Raw genomic sequence first — 20262 nt, forward strand, 5'->3', positions numbered from 1 at the left:
AATATTTTTATATTTTTCTTATTTTCATCTATCCAAAAATTAAAAACATCTTTTTAATTTATTTTTAAAAATTAATCGATAATCAAAATTTATCGATTTGATTCAAGATTATCAGTAATTGGATTATCTGAAATTCGGTTAATCGATTTAATTATCGATGTTAAAATCGATTAACCGAATCAATACATAAAAATTAAAAATATTAGTATATTTTATTGGATTACACTTCGTTTTAGCTTTTTCTAACACTTCCTTTCCTATATTTCTTTGTCTTAAAACATATCCGCCAAATTAATGTGTAGCCTGTGTGCAGTAGTTCCCTCATAAAAGAAAAACAAAAAGTGTAGTACTTAGAAATCAGTTTTGCACTTCCTTTCCCATATTTAAAGTTTCATAATTAACCGATTCGAATCCCTCTCCTACCAGATTTCTTTTTTGAGTTTTAATCGGTTAATGGAATTGCTAATCCGATTCGCCGTGATTTTAGATATTTTCAATTACAATTAATCAAAAATTTAGTTCCATTAACTCATAATCGAATCAATTACCACTCCTAGTTAATAATAGACCCATTATTTTTAAAAATACAACTGACTATCATTATTATTATTATTTTAATTTATGATATTTATTCTTCACTCATCAAATATATAACTAGTCTTTTGTAAAATATGTGTCGCCTCTTTTAGAAAGATATTTCATTAACGGGGAGAGTAATTCACTTTGTCTATAAAAATTAGTATAATTTTTTTTAAAAAAAAATATTTACACTTAATATTATAAAATTTTGAATTATTTAATATATTACTATTAATAAATTTATCTTTCTCTATTTTATACGCATTTTCCGATCATGTAATGCTATAATTTTGCGAACAGAAGGAATATTATTAAAAAAATATTACGACGCATATGTGTTTTTGAATCTAAGCTATCTAGCGGTGTGGAGTTTCTCTTTCTTGCTTTTCTCTCTCTAACTCGAATAAGAAAAGGACTTGAACAGAAATCACTCTCTCTCTCTCTAGCTAAGCTCTTGCTTCACTTCCAGCAGTGAGTACTCAATCTCTTGATTTGCATTTTTGTATTAAACTTTTCATACTTGCAAATGTGTGCGGGATGCTCTTTGCTTTTTTGAGTAATGTCAGGATTTAAAACTTTGTTGCTGGCTTTAGATGCTGCTGTGTTAGAGTCTTAGACATATATTCTTTTATTTCTGGTTTTTGTTGATTTCTGATAGCTTTTCTAGTATTCTGCTCTGAATTTGGAAGCTAGATCTGATCTTGAAAGATAGGTGTGATGTTTTTAAATTTTCTACATGTTAGTATCTTAATTTATTCGCAGAAAAGTATTTCAGCCCGACTTAGATTGAATAAACATTATTTTTATTAATTCTTATTAGCTTAAAAAAAAATGTGTCTTGTATTTTTGGCCATGCCTTTACGACCATTCAATTCTTATTTTTGAATGGTGTTTGCTTGTGTTTTACAGATGTGTAGCTTCTGATTATAGTGCTTCTGGCTTTACGCAATCACAATGGTGCAACAGATGGATTTCTCTGAGCAATTATTTCGCGATGGGTTGTTTGAGGAATGCAAGTTTGCTTAATGATGAAATGGGGTTTGTGGTGATCGAAACTTGAAACAAATTCTGGTAACTTTTCTTTTCTTTGTTTCATTTTTAGTGTTTGTAACATTAGGCAAAGAGTTTTAAGTTTATATATCTGCAAAATGTGGCTGTTGCAGACTACTTGTAGCTTTCTCCTATATGTATTGTGCCTTTAGCGAAATATAGGTGAAGATGGAAGCAGTAGTAGATGCCAACACTCCGGTGGATTACATTGAGTTTCGTATTTTTCCGAGCCAAAACAGGTTATACTTCAAACAAAACCTGCTACTTTATTGGTTACAATTATTTTGGGCGCTGTGTTGCATCGTCTGATATTCTGTTTGTCTCTGTAGTCTGTTAAGTTGATTCTAATATCTCATAACCATTTATTAATATTACTGAATTTTTTGAACACACCTTGATTAATGAAGAGTAGCTTCTTTTTTTATAAATTACCATACAGTTTGCTTCTTCCAGTTTAGTGAAAAAGTTATGTTTCCAAATCATTGGTTGTAATATTCTGTTAGGTACTTTTATATAGTTTGGAAAATGTTATCATGTTTTGAATGGTTACGAATGTGTGAGTCAACATTGGTGATGAAAATAGAACTCTGAATACCTCTACTGTTGGCAATGTATGAAGTCCATCGCCAGGGTATCTTAATTATTGCTGTTGTCGTTCTGTTAGTATTATGTGCATGCTGATTTTGTTGGCTGTTTGGTGCTTTTGAAAGATACGAGGCATGTGTATGCTATGAGAACAAAAAAGAGAAAGTCAAATCTGGACTTTTGGAGCATCTATTGCTGCATTCAGTTGACATCAAAGCTTTGCAATCAAAGGGATCTGATGACAAGTATAAACTTTACCCTCCGGAAAACTTGCATGACAACAAATGGTTTACAAAATCCACATTGATAAGGTTTAGCAGATAAATCTTTTTTTTCACTATTTTCTTACACATGAAGATATGGCACAGTTCTTGTATCCCCTTGACATGCAAACTTTATTTTCATGTAATAGGTTCCTACATATAATTGGGTCAGAAGACATATTAGAAGTCACCAATTCCTTGAGAAATGAGATATCTCAGCTGGAGGAGGCTCGAAGGTTCCATCTTTCTCTGTATGCAAAGGTAAAACTAGTTAATTCTACTGGAGTTGATCTCTATTCCCTAATGCTAAATTTGATCTTCTTAATTCTTTCCTCAGGGTAGAGAATATCAGTTCCAAAATGGACAATCTGGTAAGTGTCCGCAAACCTTTGATTTGAGGGGATATCGATTTATAATTCACAATTGTCATTAATAAGCAACAGTTTTCTGGTTTTATTAAGTCAACACCAAAAGGTCTTACGTATAAGGATTCTACGCAAAACCTATTGCCTAACAAAAAGATATCCCAGCAAATAGCGATCTCTGTTGATAGGAAATATAGAAGCTTGCCATCATTTGTATACAGATAGTAAGTTAATTTTTCCCTTATTTTCCTCCGTCAGATGACAGCTGCGCGGATGACATGGGATCTACCACAGAAGTGAGTTGATTTTACGCCTTTTCAAGTTTGTCGCTTTGTTCAATCTAGATTGAAGATCTTTGTTTGTGTGTTATTAACTGCCTATTCTGGTAATGACTTGTGTGCAGGCTGAAGACTCAAATGCCTCCAAGTATGTCTGTTACTTGTTTGCCACTAGTTAAAATCCGAATAGCAGATCTGTACTCTGACCATCGTTTGCCTACAGGAATGAATTGTTGCGGGCCATGGACTTGAGGCTTAATGCACTGCGAGAAGAGTTGACAACTGCGTTTGACCAAGCTGCTGGTTCTCGATATTCTGTGGGGGATTTGACTGATATAGAGAAGTTTTCTAGACATCTTGGATCAACAGACTTGAGGTACACTTAGCTGTTATAAAGGACCGATTGTTTTCCTCTTCAAAGTATCAACTTTATCTTCATTGAAGAAACTGTGGATCCTTCTTAAATGCCTATCGTGTATTTCATTGCAGCGGTTCATTAGGCAAACACATTGAACTGAGACATGGAGCTCAGGCTGATGAAATTTCGAGCATTACACATTTCTCAAAGAATGACAGACTAAAACCAAAAGAAAGGAGCAATCATACAATTAAATCAGTTTGTTCAGAGCTGCCAGTAATATATGGTGTCTCACCCGCCAAAGCGGCACAGGTAGAGAGACAAAGCTCTACAGGAAGTGATGAATCCTCTTTCTCAAGTGAGGAAGAACAACCATCTGCGGAAAGAAGTCGGACTCTTATAAGATCTGCTTCACCTAGGAGGTCAGCATCTCCAATGCGGAGGGTACAAATTGGACGATCTGGATCGCGAAGGTCTACTGCAATAACCATTAAAAGTCTGAACTATTTTCCTTCTCGGGACAGAATGTTCTTACCTAAAGACTCCGCAGACGATAGTGATGAAGAGGACTCGGAGCAAGCGCCCAAAAAACCAGAAAATAATGCTAGGAGAATGAGTGTACAAGATGCAATAAATCTTTTCGAAAGAAAACAAATGGATCAAACAGTGGATATTCAGAAGGCTAGGTCCTTGTTGAGTGCATCAGTTGGAGCGAACAAGTCTGTATTGAGAAGATGGAGCAGCGGAATGGGCGAAGATTCTTCACAATGTCCTCAAGATGACGTTACTGAGGGTTCTGCTGCTGGGATTCAAAATAATGTAGAAAGTAAGGAAGTTATATATAGTTCACAAAAGTCTGAAGCAGAGCAGGTTGTTGCTTCAGAAGACTTCCCTTTTGAGAATTCTGAATCAGATGCGAAGTTGAACTCGCCTGAAAAAGAAGCTTTGACTCCTATAGTTATGCAAGAGGAGACTTGTCCAACTGAATCACTTGATGTTAATGAAAAAATAGTCACCTCAGCAGAGTGGAGCCGTCAAAAGGAAGCAGAACTAAATGAGCTGCTTATAAAGATGATGGAAACCAAACCTGTGAAAAGCCGTATTGCTGTGCCTGCAGGTAGCAAAAGACAAAGCTTGCCGTCTGAGCAGAGAGGTGGATTTTATGATCACTACAAGGAGAAGAGGGATGAGAAACTTCGGGGAGAAGCTCCTAAAAAAAGAGAAGGGAAAGACAAACAGCTCAGAGGGATGCAACAAGTTAATGATGCAAAAAAATCACAACTGAGCCCAGCAAATGCTGATGCTGGTAGAAAATATAATGTGAAGAAGCTCCAGAAACCACAAATTAGTGTGTCTCAATCAGCAAATCTCAAGGCAGAAAGCCCTAAACTTGGGGTTGTTAAGAAAGCGTCTACGAAAGCATCTTCTCTGCCTGCCACTCGTAAATCATGGCCATCAATTCCATCGCCCGGAGCTAGAGGGCCATCCCCTGGAGCTAGAGGGTCATCTCCTGCTAAAACCCCCAGTGCGCAGTCAGCTTCTGGTGCAGTGCCAACTCGTAGAAGGTCACAGCCAACACCACCAGCTTCTCAGGTTAGCTCGAAAGTAGAGACATCTCAAACACGAGCAAAGTCTGTAAAGCCGACTCAAAATGACAGAAAGAAGACCCTGAAACCTGCCACTGAAAAAAAGCAGCAATCCGTGACAAAGCCTGAGAAAACTGTCAAAAGCAACGTCCAGACTGCCACAGAAGAGAATCTTGTTTCCTCAGTAAAACCTAATTTATATAACAAGGTGGCGAAGAAGAGCAGTGTAGTTCCGTTGGAATCAAAGCCTTTTCTTCGTAAAGGCTCTGGAAATACATCCAGTGTTAATCTAACTGCAAAGAAAAAAGCATCTCCTCAAGAACCAGTAAGGAAGCCTGAGGATCTGATGTTGGTCGACGACAAACTAACAGTTTCTAAGTCCTCTGATCTAGTTGTTCAGCATCAAGAGAGGCAAAACGAAGAATTTGAAGTTCACACCAGCACGGATTCTGGGACCAGCACTAGGAGTCCCCCACGATGTAACGACAAGGAAGACGTAGGTGAGGTTAACCCCACCACTGCTGATAGCACCGGCAGGGTAGAAGAGCTTGAATTAAAGGCTGGTGTTTATGCTGAGGCTGAGGTTGAGGCTGAAGAAGAATCGACCATCTCACCAACTGCTTGGGTGGAAATAGAGGAACAAGATCACTCCATGAACTCTGTTGAACACAGTAACCCAATGGTGGTTTCACCAGCTTATAAAGCGCCAATTGGAGCATCAAGTCCTCGAGTTCGTCATTCTCTTTCACAGATGCTTCTTGAGGAGAGCAGTGAACCTGATTCGATTGACTGGGGGATTGCTGAAAATCCTCCAGCAATGGTCTACCACAAAGATGCACCCAAAGGATTAAAGAGGCTGTTAAAATTTGCTCGTAAGAGTAAAACTGATGCAAACTCAACAGGTTGGTCTAGCCCATCTGTCTTCTCTGAAGGAGAGGACGATTCTGAGGATTCCAGATTTGCAAGCAAGAGAAGTGCTGAAAATCTGTTGAGGATCGCAACCCATCATTCAAAGAACAACGGGCACCAGAAGAACTTCTCTGATTATGAACACTCAGGTAATCTTGCTAAAGCTTAAATTCTTGTTGTGTAGTGTTTGAGAATAGAGCATAAATGCCTTTCTTTCAAAAAACAAATCTAATCCATGCTTTTTTGCTGAAGTAGTTTATCCTATATGATGAATATGGTTTCATATGTTGGAACAAATTGTGTTTCAGCTCAAGCAAGTATTAGGAAGCTTGATGCTCAGAGTTTATCTCAGCAGTTTCAGGAGGGAAATGTTTCCGCTTCTATGACCACGACAAAAGGTAAATTAGATAATGCCTTTTCCATTCTTCTTCCATATGCTCTATGATTTCAATATTTTGTACTAATTTTAATTTTTTTTACTTTATTTCAGCAACAAGGTCATTCTTCTCTCTTTCAGCATTTAAAGGCAGCAAATAGGACATGAAAACCATAATACCAATCCTACCACTAGCTTGCAACTTGGAGGTAGGTCAGGTTATAATTTATGTTTTGCACATTACATTTTCATGATCCAGACATGGTAGACCACCCTCCTGCTGCAACAATTGGTGAGGTTCGAGTATGCTTTCTAGATCTAGCTTTAGATTCATTCCGATGATTGAATTGATTATAGCATGTAACAGAAAACAAGATTAGAAGTCTTAGCTATGTCTCTTGGACACAAATCACACCACAAATTTGTATTTTATCTCTTTTGGATGATTATTGTGTTGTATTTGTGTCTATGCAGCTTGGCATTTGTTTGTCTCAAATCTTATGTAATCATTCAATTTTAGTTTCTATCAATCCAATACTTCCTGGTGTAAATGTTATACAATTAAGGCATTTCAATTATGATGCCGTTTGTCCAACTAAATAAATTTTGATACCCTTGTTTCCTCAAGAAATTATGCCCCTATATATTAACTTATTTACTCTTTGTTCGTAATATAATTAATTATCATTATTTATAATATCTTTAAAGTGAGACTTTTATCCACTTATTATATACTTTAATTATTTTTATTAAAATTTGTGACGGTTGAAGGAGTACAAGTTTTGCCTTTTTTTCACTAACATAATATTTTGTAGGATTTAGCATATCTAAAGAGATTTGAAAAAAAAAAAGGATCTTGTAGCTCTTCGAGAGGATAGGTCAAAACATCATTTAAAGATAGTGGGGGTAATGTTGACGTTGTTAATCAAGTTTTGAGTTAAAGGACATGATTTTAGTCAAGTCATAAATGCAATTCCATAATTTACCCGAATGTGGGCTCAAAGCTTGCATCTCAAATTTTAATGTGGTTTCGGCTCGATGTAGCTCAGATTAAGGCTCCCAAAATATTCCATTTGGGTTTAGAATTTGCACATATATGGCCTAATTTTAAGAATTTGCACCCGGCTCACAATGTTTTAGCTACACTCCCTACTTGAAATTTGAGTGTTTAGCTTTTAATCGGTCGTGGATTCTGGGTGGCATTTTGTTGGGTTTGCTCTTGGCTCAGATTTAGGGTAGTTTAAGTACGATACTTTTCATTTTAAGACATGATTTCACCAATTTTTCTTATCTTTTATCTTTACGAACATTCTTTATTTATATAAGGAAAAATGTGCAGATTGGCCCCCGAAGTAGTAGCCTGTATAGCGTATAACTCCTCTTACTCACTGTGTGTGCAACTAAACCCCTGAACTCCGAGAAAATGGTGCAAATTCCCCCCTTTGACCTAACGCCGTTAAGTGTCCGTTAACGTTTGAGTTTAATTGCACCCTCTACTTCAGGGGTGGATCTGCATCTTAATTTTATCATTTTTTTTTTATTTTTTTTTTATTTTTAATTTCAGCAACCCACCTCCGGCATCAACTTAACCACACCCGTACTCATCGATTCTGACTTGCACCTTGTCAGCTCGCACGCGCCCAATCTCTTGGTTGTCGACTGCCCACCGCTTACATGCAGCAACGCCACCAGCTTCTTCACCACCCCGCACAACAGCATCTCCTCCAACACCTTAACCTTTTAGGCTTATCTTATGGATATTAATTGTGTATATATTTATCTATATAATATATATTTAAATTTTATTTATTTATTTTTGAATAATTATTAAAACTCTAGATAATAATTATGATTTTATTTTTGGTTAATTTAATATTTGTAAATTTATTTTAAAAGAGAAAAAAGAATGGATTCGGGTCAGGACTCGAGACCATGTGAATCTAATGATCTGGACATGAATCTCGTTTTTTTGGACCTAATGGATTTGGATCGGATCCTGACCTAAGTAAAAAATTATGGATATGGATTTGGACCAAGCAGGATTCGATCCAGGTCCACATCTGGAGTTGGTGATGCTGCAGCATGTCGGCGGTAAGCAGTCGACGATCAAGAGATTGAGTGCGTGCGAGCTGACAAAGTGTAAGTTGGAACCGATGAGTACGGGGGGCGGTTAAGTTGATGCCGGAGGTGGGTTGCTGGAAAAAAAAAAAAAAAAAAAAAAAAAAAGGTGCAGATCCACCCCTAAAGTAGAGGGTGCAATTAAACATAAACGTTAACGGACACTTAACGGCGTTAGGTCAGAGGGGGGAATTTGCACCATTTTCTCGGAGTTCAGGGGTTTAGTTGCACACACAATGAGTAAGAGGGGTTATACGCTATAGGGGCTACTACTTCGGGGGCCGACCTGCACCTTTTCCCTTTATATAAAAAAAAACATCTTTAATTCAATCTCAACCGCTCATTTCAAATTTTGGTGGATCCATTTCTCCACTTCATAAAAACTACCACCAATTTTATTAAAATCTGTATCTATAGAAAATGTTACTCCATATTTTTGGTGGGCGGGGGAAGTAAGAATTTATGTAAAGTCCACATTGTCTCAACCCCGCCTACACATAATAAGGTTTCGAGCCATTATAAAGAGAGCCGTATCCCTCACTTGACGAGATAGAACACAAACTTTTGACAAAAGGCAAAAAAAATATGTATGTATTTTTTTTTTTTGAAAATAGCAAAACTGTTTGATATAGTTCATGTTCGCTAGGAATGTTCTACTCACATCATAACATCTAGTATATATTTGTACGTCAGAACCTTTGAGAGGCGTCATATATTCATATTGTTTTCTTAGTTATGTTTTCTTGAAGACATTACGATTCGTTGTCACGTATAACACTCCCTCCGTTCCATTAATAACTCCCTCCGTTCCATCCATTAATAACGTATCAAAAACTGAAGCACACGAATTAAAGAATGATTATTTGTGGCACAAGTACCCCACTTATTAATTGAGAAATGAGAAAATTAAAAATGATTTAATCAAAAAGTGAGATACCCACATGTTCCATTTAGTATAATTAGAGCCTTAATATTCATTTTCTTTTATGAATTGAGACATTATAAATAGGACAACTTAAATTAGAAATTAAGACATCATTAATGAAACAAAGGGGGTATAAGCCATCATTGAAATGTCGTCCTATCTTGTACTTGATTCATATTGCGAATTTTCATGCCACTCACCATTGTTATCCAGTACCCAAATGTAGAGCAAAACACATGTTTCTAGTCTCTCTTATGATCTAATTCTGTTTTGATCGATCAAATTGACAGAGGAAATAAACATCCTAGCTATCTATAATGACTATGTGCTACTATCAAGTACAAGGTGTTCACGGGCTGGGATCCGGTGCGAACCAAACAGGCCCTCTAAAAGAACACAGTGCGGTTCGAACCAAGGTTCCGGCTCTGGTTCCAACCTGCCAGTTCAGATTTTTTAGCACCTCTATTTGAGCGAGCTATCAAGACTTGTGTAATACTCCATAAACTATAAAATAAGTAGGAAAAGCCAGATGACTTCACAAATACTTGTTCTTTCATCCAAAAACAAAATCTAGTTAATGGATACTAGAAAGAGAAATAAGATTTACTTCTACTCACAAACAACTCTGCGGCTTTCCTTCTTAAGGCAATGCACATGTGGAAACATGATCTCTGCATGAGCTCCGTAGTATCGAGAAAATATTGCAACGATCCGAGTTGTGTAGTCCGACAAAATTTCTTGGCCCATGGAAAGCTGAATGGATGCTAGTTTAATCAGCTCGTTTCCAATGGCGATATGGCTTTCACCATAGAGCTTCTCCAGTATCTGTGAAAAATGTTTGTTCAAACTTAGAGTTAACAGACTTGGCACATATTATAATATGACTAACAAACAAGAAATGCTCATCATCAAGAAAGGTTTATTCATTCAAGCATAAGAAATATTCTGCATGTGGTTGTACAAGAAGTTTCTTTTGGATGCTGTGGATGTAACTTATAAGACACCTTTACTTTTATTTCTATTTCATTGATAGCTTACTATCAACTCAAATTATGATAGAAATATTTTTTAAAAAAAAGTACTTTCTTCTAAAAAAGGAAATCATCATTTATATATTTTACTCCCTCCATCCCAATTCAATAGGCAACATTTCTTTATTTGGACGTCCCATTTCAATAGGCCACTTTCCAAAATGGAAAATGAATACATAACAAATACCTTCACATAACTCATTGTTTACATCAAATGTCATTGTGGCCCACAAATAATTATCTCTCTTTTCATCTAAAAGATAATATCTTTCTTTGTCTCTCCTACTTTTTTGACAAATATACCTTCAACAAGTTACTTTCTCTCTCTTGTTTTATTATAAACTATTTGTTTCTTAACATTGTGCCTAGGCCTTGTAGCCTATTGAATTGGGACAGAGGGAGTATTAGTTTTTATTTTATTTTGTTATTGAAGTTCTATACAATTTGACAAACAAGACAGACTGGAGAGGGATTTAACTGTGCACCAAATTAGAAGGCTATACAACAAGAATTAGTGATTTCAAAGAGTTAAGAGTAAGGGGCGTTTATTTCAAATAGGGGGAAGAGAAGAATCAAGAAAGAGAAACTAGAAGAGAGGAAAGGAATAATCCTGAATTTCCAATCTTGTTGGCTGAGAACCACAAAGGGAATTGAGTGGAGGGGGACGGGGTGGGGATGGTGGTGAGGGCGGAGGAGGAGGCAGCGGCAGAGAGGGTAGTGGAGGAGGGGTGTAGGTAGAAAGAGGAATGAGGGAAGTGGGGAGTTCAAGTGGGGTGGGGGTAGGGGTGGGGAATGGGATAACGGTCAAATGGGGAAACTGTAAAATGAAAATTGGGGAAAGAGCATCATTAAAAATGCCAAACAATCACTCACTAAAGGAATCATGGGTTGAAATTCCTTTCCTGATTCCCCTCAACCAAATGCTAAGTTGCTTTGAGAAAGATCCTCTTCCATATGGTACAAAATATAATTATGCAGGAAGAACATGGGCACTAATGGTATGCAATTCAGATATATATATATATATATATATATATATATATATATAGGGTTGAGTTCAATAGAGAATTATCTTTTTATTCATTATGAACAAATCTATTCATTTTACGAACAGATCAACATAACTAACGAACAGACGTATTTGGTAAAAATAAAGAAAAACTCGCCACCAGCAGGATTTGAACCTGAGGCAAATTGTTGTTCATGCGGTACATTGATCTGTTCATTAAAATTATAGATCTGTTCGTTTTTATTTTACGAATTCTCTGTTCTCCATAATATTTAGCTTCTCTGTTGAACCCTTCTCTCTCTCTCTCTATATATATATATATTCCTCAAATCTATAGGCTCTTAAAGGGTCAGGTACAAGTGGGATTAACAAGAAGATTCCTAACATAGATCCGACATGAAACTAGATAGTTGTTCTAGCTTGAAAATCATACTAAAATGAAAGCTCACCTCAATTGAAGCCCGACAATGGTCCGTTGCAGCTTGCAGATCTCCAATCAAACAAAATGCTTGTGCAATGTTATCTTCCACCTGGAAACATCAAGTTGCTTAAAGATTAGCCAAAAATATGGTAGCGCAGATGGATGGACTATATAAAAGTGAAAAGATGGGATACAAAAAGTATTAGAGAAAGTATATGATGCAATAACACAGATATCAAAATGTAAAGAAAAATCATAAACCTACCTCAGCAATTCTTTTGTTGAAAGGATGTAATACTGCCCTTAATATATCAACATATCTCAAAGCATCCATGAGAATATTAGTTGTGAGAGCACCAGAAGCCACTGCATCCTTCATCCTGACCAATAAAATGGATAATCAAATTCATAATTACAAATCATAGACATACCTGAAAACATGCTACCAGATGATGGAGCAAACTCAAGAATACTTGGTCATATATTTATAGTCGCCAGGATCTTGACATGCAGAAAATCATGGAGAAGATTTATGCTGAAATATCAAATTTAGAATACCTTTGGATATGGATCTCAGCTTTGGTAATTGATTTCTTTGAAGCTTGTAAATCACAAAAAGTCGCACAACCCAAGCAAGATCCTGGCCCAAGGCAGCGGTAATCAGTGTGCTCAAACATGTAATGAGCTACCTTGCTGATTCTATCATCACTAGGCACATTGTCCTTCAATATACCGTGTAAGAAACAAATCAAGATAAGAGGTAAAAGTTAGCTTACATTTAGATCAACTATGCTGATGCCATAACAGCTTGTCATGTGAAGGCAATATGATTCATTTTGATGCTTATCAATAGTGAAAAGATCTAAGATGATAGTATGAACAGCAAATATTATTGTATCTCTATAGTTCATCAATATTTGCAGCAACTAAATACTGTATGATGATTGTTACAATACATGAACTTCAAATTTGTTAAGCTTGAGGTCCCTAAAAACCAAAGATGTGGTCTTTTTCATTAAATGCACTGACTGCTAAAGTTTCTTAAAACTTTCCTGACGATATATTTGATTTATGAAAATTGTTCAGGTTGAAAAGACTAAACAAGAAGCATAATACCTGCAAAGAATTAGGTCCTTCACCGTGTTTGATCTTTTCCATTTCATATTTAACGACACTACTGTCCAGCACAACTCCATCACAATTTGGCTTGATACACCGATAACCACTATGGAGAAGATCAGATAGATTCAATTGTGCACAACCACTGCACTGACATATGAACGAGTATCTGTCTTTCAAAAACTTAAGACGCTCACCACAATCCCACTGCCCAACCTGCCATCAATAGTCACTCGAACAAATTTTCACAGCATGCTATCCTTGCATATAACGAGTAAATGATCTAAGTATGATATAGCTTCCTATAGAATGCTCGCTGTAACAACTTCTCTTAATGCAACCACAATAAACAGGTTCACATGTTTAAAACATGAACATAATTTGACTATTAGACATACGGCAATACTAGAGAATAACTCTAGAGTTCAGTTAAATTTGAATAAAATAGTTCATTTTTTATATACTCCAGTTTTCTTGCAATATTGAAGACCTTACTACCTGAGGGCCATACGAGAGTTCCAGTTCTGATCCTGCAGCAACATATTCTGTTGCTCGTATGCACAAGGTACGTGAAAGGAAATATGCATGAATATTTGGCTGGCAAGAATGGTTAAATAAACTTCCGCCAGGATATACAGCTTGAGCCACTTGAATCTATAAAACATCATCAAATAGATTCAGTAAATCTAAAAGTTTAAGCATTCTATCAAACCAAATAGCTAGCTGACAAAAAAAAATGTTGAAAAGCAAGCTTTTCATCGCACAGGAAGATTCGATGTTACCGCCAATAGTTAGAAAAACTCAAGTAATGGAGTAAGGCCCAATTAAGTTCACAAAAGGCAATACCAAATCTTAATATAATAAAAGCCTCAAGTTTCTTTGACATCCAAATAACACTTTCAAAGGCAATAGCTCTCTCTGGTCTGTTATATGGTCCAGTAGTGCAACTAGTAGTAGATCCTATGCCTTCATTCAAAGTTAGACCTAAAATCGGCCTCACTTGGATTGCCCATCTATCCTCATATTGGAGAGGTTGATTTCAAAATTCCATTCAAACAGGAGTACCCTAAGTTGATGTGCTTTGACTGATCCACGCATCAAGGCCAGGCATCAAGGGCACATTAAATCATCCATGTTGTAAGAACACTCGGAGCCCAAGGACATTGGTGCAACTATCAAGAGTGTGCTTTACTGCTAAGCCAATAGCCCATTTCGCAAGACTTCCACTAATTCTAGAGTCGACTTTATAAAATAAACTAAACATAATGAAACATGATATATAATCACCTAATTTGAAGTTCCAGAATCACAAACTAGTCAATCCCTAAAGTAGCAGGAAAATACCCTAAGATAACTTTAGAGATCACATGCTGAATGTATGGACACAACCATTAAGCACCTTATCTCCTAAAACTAAAGTACAACGTGAAGCCACCCAACATTCTTCTGTGTACCAACTACCATGCAGTCCCGTGAACCACCCAGTTTGTTAAACCACATAGTACAAGCAATCAATTAAATAGACATCCAGCCTTCTATATAGAATGGCATAATTTGCTGTTGGCAAGTCTGGTAGTAGGCAGCCAACCTGTACTTTCAATTGTCTATTCCGTTTGTCACTCAAGGTACATGTTTGATATTTTTGAAAACTGAAAACTAAAGACTAAAGAGTCAATGCCAAAGAACATATAAGTCATGTGCAACTCAAGAACAAAAATTCAGCTCATCCCTTTCATAAAAGCATCACTGTTATACTGATTTTTTCATGTGGAGAGAAGGAATATAGCTGAGGTAACAATATTGGGGGCAAAGAGCATTTATTCTTCATATACCCGTTCTATTTCTGACTTCTGAGAAAGGGGCTGAAGGATGTATTGGAATTGTCTGATGATGTAGCTATCTTGTTCTTTAGTGACAGTGACAAAATAAGAGATCATTCATGGAAATTGTTTCTCCAAATAAAAATTCACTTCCCCACCAAGACACGTAGCCTACAGGTATCAGTAGCCTCAGACCTCATATTGCACATTTCAGTGACCTTTATGCAATCATGCTTTCCTCACATCTCAAAGTAAAGAAAAGATAAGTGAACTAGATGCTTGATACCATACAATCAATTTCTTCTAACTTCTAACAGTACAATTTGTCACTAATGCTTTTACCAACATATGATTTTGTGTCCTTCAGAAATCTTAACTAGTCAGCAGAAGACAAAACCCAGAACTCAACTCAACATTAAAACGTAAAAGGTTATTCAGATCCAACAAACCTATGGAATAAAATGAAGAAAGAACGGACATTAGCACAAAAGAAAATATAATTACCATCCCAATCCTCGAAAAGAGATTCTACCAGCTCGATCTTATAATAATATGGCAACAAATCTCAATACTGTATAATTAAATAATTGTTATTTAAAAAAAAAAATACTTCTCCTTGGAATTATTACCTGTTCTACCGAACTTGTTAAACCATAACCTAAAGGTTGCTTTACATCTGAATATTTCATTTGGACAACTGCCATTGAATTGATCCTGATTTTAGAGAGAAGCGTAATAATCTGCATTGTAAAAGAATGAAATTAAGCAAAACAAGAAACCTAGACTGTAAATGTAGGGAAAAGATACCCCAACAGAATGCCAGCGGAGCTTATATCATTATCAGCACTGTGATCTACCTCGGAAGTTATGGTCGAGTTTAAAGGAAGTTTTGTGGCATAAAACCGCTGAAGACAACACAGAAGAATTATAGAGTAAACATGAAACTCCAGTTTGGTTTCAGAGGAAAGCTGTCCATAATTCTGACAAAGATCCTAGGCATAACAAAAGAGTAGTCAGTTCAACTGCAATGAGTTAGCTAACGGAGAAGGCATCACAGATAGGAAAAAAATACGAAAATACCAGAATCTTATTAACTTTATAATCAAGACCACCATAACTCTGTTCTTCTATGTGCTTAACAAGGATCCGGCCAGCGAGAACCACATCAGATGGCAAAACTGCAGGCCAATGCATACCTTGACATTCATGCCTATGTTCAGCAAAATGTTTGGCATCTGAACTACAAAAGCCAGGCGAAGTCACATTTCTCATATGTTGTTCAAGGTCATCAGATAAGTCCAGTTTAAATCCATATTTCGTCTTATACTTTGGAAAATTCTCTCCTCCAGCTTGAACTTGACATTTCAAAGAGCAGTATAATGGAATTGAACATGAGACACATGGCACTGTATCTGCTGGTAGTTCATTGAAGCAGAAAGCACAATGAGTTTCCCGACAATGCTTCAATATAATCTGCAGTACTATACCATGTGAGAATATAAAAAATTTGCAAATACCCAAGCAGCTTCTTTGTCTATAGTAATTACCATTTCTTTCCTAATCCAATTGTGAAATTTTGGTCTATAGGCACTATCTAGTGCTCGAGATATTTTAGAGTTAATCAATAATGTCAAGTGAAACAATATAACAGGATGCTGATATTAGTCCTTATAAAACTCAGGATGGGATGAAGAAGTTAGAACAATATCAGTAACATAGCTTGCCAAGGAAGCTATATTTAAATCATAGAATGAATAAATTTCATACCGCGGCGTGAGGATCTTCCTTATAAACTAAAGAAGCCACAGGAATGTTGGCCAATGAAATCATTCCCCTTCCTTTACGTGGTGTTGAGACACACTGGAGTTCCATTTCAAGTGGTTCATCTGTCATATATGCCCTACGTATAAGGAATCATGAAAGTAAAAGGGCACTTGTTACCAGATAGCATAATATGGAAGAAGCAATGGGCAAATGAGAGGAACACATCAAAAGTGAAAAAGATTATGACAGTTTTAACTCAAAGAAAAACAAAAAGCCCAATTATAAATCAGCTAAAGACCGAAGTAAGTCCAAAAATGAATAGAAGATACTACAGATCAGTTAACCTCCTATGAGTAGAAAAAATTAAGGGGATTTTAGTAAAGAACAAGGGGTTAAGTAGTTCTCCTGCCATCTTTACTAGAAGATTTTGCAGTATATTGGGGATTTTAGTAAAGAACAACGGGTAAAGTAGTTCTCCTGCCATCTTTACTAGAAGATTTTGCAGTATATTTTCTGCAAATTATAGACAGGTCAACTCGATGCTTTAGCCCTCACTGATCTCAGTGACTTTTTTGGAAAACGAAAAATAAGTGAAACAAGCAATGTCAAACCCAATATACAACAGCATCGCAGTAACAAGCAAACCAGCAAATTCTATCGAGAGTTTAACTGTGTGAACTGCAAAAATTGCAGGATCAATTTGTTCTGAAACTGACACCAAAAAATTGATTTGTTGACACACTCGGGAGGAATTTCATTAAGCACTTGGTCTTCCCCTTTCATATGATGCCATCAACAGTTTGATTATCAAGATATAATGGTCTCTATTATAAAAATTCTTAGCATTTGTTGCAGAACGGGGGACGAAGTCCAGAGAAATTTGGCAGTGCATAACAAGTACATGATGATTAGTAACAAATATAAACACAGCATAAATTGCTACTTGCCAGAGATAACTAATTAACATATCTCAGCTGCAATCATAAACAAGCTATTAAAAGAACAGAAGAATCTATTTCCTCAATACATATGGAAACCATAGATTATGAAAGGGTGCTGAAAAACCTGTGCTACAGTCATGTCGTAACTCTGTAGCAGTAGCACTACTTCTCAGCCTGGATTGGCCCAGTAACAGATTTAGTTCACTTTCTATTTGTCTTTTTCCACTCGATGATGTCTCCAACTTTAGAGAAACACTGAAATCCTTGATAGCATCTTCATAGTTTCCTAATGAAGAATTGGCCTTAGCCCTCCTGAACCATATCTACAAGTTCAGGAATCCAGTTAGGGTCCGTTTGCTTTGAGGTATAAGGAGGGGATAAGCTCCACTTACCACCTTATACCTCGTATGCTTTGACGTAATAAAAGAATAGGCCGTATAAAATTCCGGGCAGCACCTTTTCCCTCCCTTAGGTATAATTTACAAACAAGATATAGAAATGTGGTCCCCACTTATACCTCTTATATTATCCCTCAATTTAGAGGGATAAAAAGCAAACACGCCCTTAAAGTACAAAATGGCAGAGATAGAAAATTAGAGAGGGAGAAAGGGGGATGCTTCCCTTATTCTTATCTTCTTTCAGCATCAATTATTTATGTCGTGCAAGGACAAAAAGAGAAATATAAACAGAATGTACTTGAACCGAGTGTCATTACCCGTTAAAATTATGTTTTTTCAAGCAAGATAATCAGAAGATGATGATTAGAAAATCACAACACAAGACTTTTGGTGGCAACAAAGGTTTTTCTGCACAACCACTCATATCAAGTTACATATGTGAATGAATTAATAACGAAAATTTCTTACTAAGATCCAAAAGCATAGATTTTCCGTTAAGATGGAAGATAAAATCATAAAACCAAGAAATCACCACCCCCCCCAAAAAAAAAGGAAAAAATAGAAACTGCGAATTCACCTTTGCATATACTGGAAATATTATGAGGGCATGAGTGCAGTCCTGCAGACTTTCCAGAAATAATCCCAATTTCTGAAGATAATGAGAAATAAACTAATGAATTTATCTTGATAAGGTGTAAAAGTAAAACTGATCACACCAGACACTAATATCTTTATTAAATATGAAATCAACATGTCAACCACGCTAACCGGCTAGGCCTCTTTTATTACTCTAGATATTTAATAGGATGAGAAATCATCCCAACAAACAAGGTGATACTCAAGAGTGCTAGACAGTAACACATTTGGCTTGAAAATGATCATCAACTCACATGTAACGAGGAAGCACGATTGAGGTACAGTGTCGCAACCAGGTTTTTCTCATTATCTTCAACATCCATTGGGGCACTGCGCAATGCCTGTTTTATGCATGTGCAAATAAAGAAGACATGATTTACACTAATCGGTTTAGGCATAAAAGAGGTGTAGAATGAGCACCCATACTTGAAACTAATCGAAGACCCAGCAGCTGATTTCATAAAGCATGAGAAAACAAAGCATTACAACAATGTAAAAATTGCATTAACGATTTTAGAACCTTATCTACAAGAAAATTTCGTTAACAAAGCGAAATCACCTCAAAATGAACCCAGATGTTGATTCTTGCTTCTCTAAGGCTCTAAGCAACTTATAATTTACAAGTACTTACACAATTTTTTATTTTATTATTATAAAAGAAAAAATTATTTTTATTTTTTGTCAACTCATCATGAATGTGGAAGTGAGCCAATTTCAGTATTTTGTCACTAAAGGCTTGTTAGCAAAAGAAACTTCTTCAACTGCTGGCAAACAAACAGTTTGGTTAATTCTGACATCACTACCAATGTGGCTATCATTATCTGGCTGCATTATGTGGATTATCTGCCGATTTTCTACTGACAATGATCATTAAATTCCACAAAAATCTTTCGAGCCTCGAAGAAGTAATTACTGTCCGGAATACAAATGATAAAGATTTACACTTATAATAACAGTGCAATCAAGTAGAACTACTGTTCTCAAAACAAAACACAGACAGGAAAATCAATGGAATGCCGAACTTAAAAACGACATTGTCTCTCCTTTCTTTCAGTAAAGGTAAAAATTAGTTAGAAAATAAGGTGGACTGCATTTCAACCTGAGAGTAGAAATGCAGCGCATTGGAATAGTCCCCATTAGAAAAGCATTGGTTGCCTTTGGCCTTGGCTACAAGCGCAGCTTCCTTATTCTTTCCGCACAACGATACTTTCGGGTCTGTCAAATCCTTGACCAACTGCATTTCAACCGAAAATCAGAAACTAAACCATAATTTGATTTCCGATTAGTGTATGAAAGGCGTACCTGGTGAAAGAGGGGCAAATTTCTGAAGTAATCGAGCAGAGAAGAGCATGTAGAATTGAGGTCCGCGGCGGTGCTGTCTGAGATTTTTTGCTTGAGGGTTTCAGGGATCACTGATTTCAGCTTCTCCATGCTCGGGAAAAGAATAGGTTTTGGAGAGACAAGTGGTTTGAAGCTTTGAGCTGATTGCTGCTGAAGTGTCACAGAGAGAGTGAGGGGCCATTCCATGTAATTTGGATTATTTGGATCATATCAAGCTCGTGTATTTTTTTTTTTTTTTTTTTTTGGTATGATTCTCAAAGTTTGTGAAAGAAAAATAAAATGAGCAAAATTTGTGTGTGTGTTTTTTTTGTTTTTTTTTTGACAATTTTTAAAGTTCATGGAAAAAATTAAAATAGACACAAAAATAGTGTATTTAGGTGCCAATAAACT

At 36.3% G+C, this 20262-nt stretch overlaps 2 protein-coding genes across 8 annotated transcripts; one reads left to right on the forward strand and one right to left on the reverse strand.

Annotated features, from left to right (window-relative positions):
- Positions 1 to 889: 889 nt before the first annotated feature.
- Positions 890 to 6900, forward strand: LOC130997244 (uncharacterized). 3 transcript variants are annotated; one of them, XM_057922504.1, is made up of 12 exons: positions 890 to 1050; positions 1489 to 1650; positions 1743 to 1868; positions 2340 to 2525; positions 2627 to 2738; positions 2815 to 2848; positions 3101 to 3138; positions 3246 to 3268; positions 3344 to 3496; positions 3610 to 6122; positions 6282 to 6371; positions 6464 to 6900. In XM_057922504.1, the coding sequence occupies exons 3-12, from the start codon at positions 1798 to 1800 to the stop codon at positions 6508 to 6510; spliced, it is 3267 nt and encodes a 1088-aa protein (XP_057778487.1). In that variant the 5' UTR covers positions 890 to 1050; positions 1489 to 1650; positions 1743 to 1797; the 3' UTR covers positions 6511 to 6900. The 3 variants fall into 3 exon arrangements, with proteins under 3 accessions (XP_057778487.1, XP_057778489.1, XP_057778488.1); XM_057922506.1 differs by having other exon boundaries at positions 1782 to 1868; XM_057922505.1 differs by lacking the exon at positions 890 to 1050 and adding an exon at positions 1175 to 1291.
- A 2609-nt stretch (positions 6901 to 9509) lies between these two features.
- LOC130997245 (uncharacterized) lies at positions 9510 to 20051 on the reverse strand. Of its 5 annotated transcripts, none has more exons than XM_057922508.1 (16): positions 19834 to 20051; positions 19631 to 19765; positions 18786 to 18872; positions 18473 to 18544; positions 17622 to 17820; positions 16560 to 16678; positions 15888 to 16265; positions 15650 to 15784; positions 15422 to 15532; positions 13471 to 13626; positions 12970 to 13188; positions 12412 to 12575; positions 12119 to 12233; positions 11882 to 11962; positions 10010 to 10217; positions 9510 to 9828 (listed from the first exon to the last, which is right to left on the reverse strand). In XM_057922508.1, the coding sequence occupies exons 1-16, from the start codon at positions 19960 to 19962 to the stop codon at positions 9779 to 9781; spliced, it is 2358 nt and encodes a 785-aa protein (XP_057778491.1). In that variant the 5' UTR covers positions 19963 to 20051; the 3' UTR covers positions 9510 to 9778. The 5 variants fall into 5 exon arrangements, with proteins under 5 accessions (XP_057778491.1, XP_057778490.1, XP_057778494.1 ...); XM_057922507.1 differs by having other exon boundaries at positions 15873 to 16265; XM_057922509.1 differs by lacking the exon at positions 9510 to 9828 and adding an exon at positions 9858 to 9896 and having other exon boundaries at positions 15873 to 16265.
- Between the last annotated feature and the right edge of the window lie 211 nt (positions 20052 to 20262).

This window comes from Salvia miltiorrhiza, chromosome 8 (assembly GCF_028751815.1).
Source record: "Salvia miltiorrhiza cultivar Shanhuang (shh) chromosome 8, IMPLAD_Smil_shh, whole genome shotgun sequence".
Classification (NCBI taxonomy): Eukaryota; Viridiplantae; Streptophyta; class Magnoliopsida; order Lamiales; family Lamiaceae; genus Salvia; species Salvia miltiorrhiza.

What these genes read in the sequence shown, in the direction of transcription:
- LOC130997245 (XM_057922507.1), bottom strand. Translation starts at nt 19,962, where the DNA reads ATGGAGAAGCTGAAATCAGTGATCCCTGAAACCCTCAAGCAAAAAATC. An exon ending in TATTTCCAGTATATGCAAAG is followed by an intron (nt 17,821 to 18,472) that starts GTGAATTCGCAG and finishes CTGAACTTGTAG; the next exon opens with ATATGGTTCAGGAGGGCTAA. An exon ending in GCTGAGATCCATATCCAAAG is followed by an intron (nt 12,234 to 12,411) that starts GTATTCTAAATT and finishes TTTATTGGTCAG; the next exon opens with GATGAAGGATGCAGTGGCTT.
- LOC130997244 (XM_057922504.1), top strand. Translation starts at nt 1,798, where the DNA reads ATGGAAGCAGTAGTAGATGCCAACACTCCGGTGGATTACATTGAGTTT. An exon ending in ATTTTTCCGAGCCAAAACAG is followed by an intron (nt 1,869 to 2,339) that starts GTTATACTTCAA and finishes TGCTTTTGAAAG; the next exon opens with ATACGAGGCATGTGTATGCT. An exon ending in GAAGACTCAAATGCCTCCAA is followed by an intron (nt 3,269 to 3,343) that starts GTATGTCTGTTA and finishes GTTTGCCTACAG; the next exon opens with GAATGAATTGTTGCGGGCCA.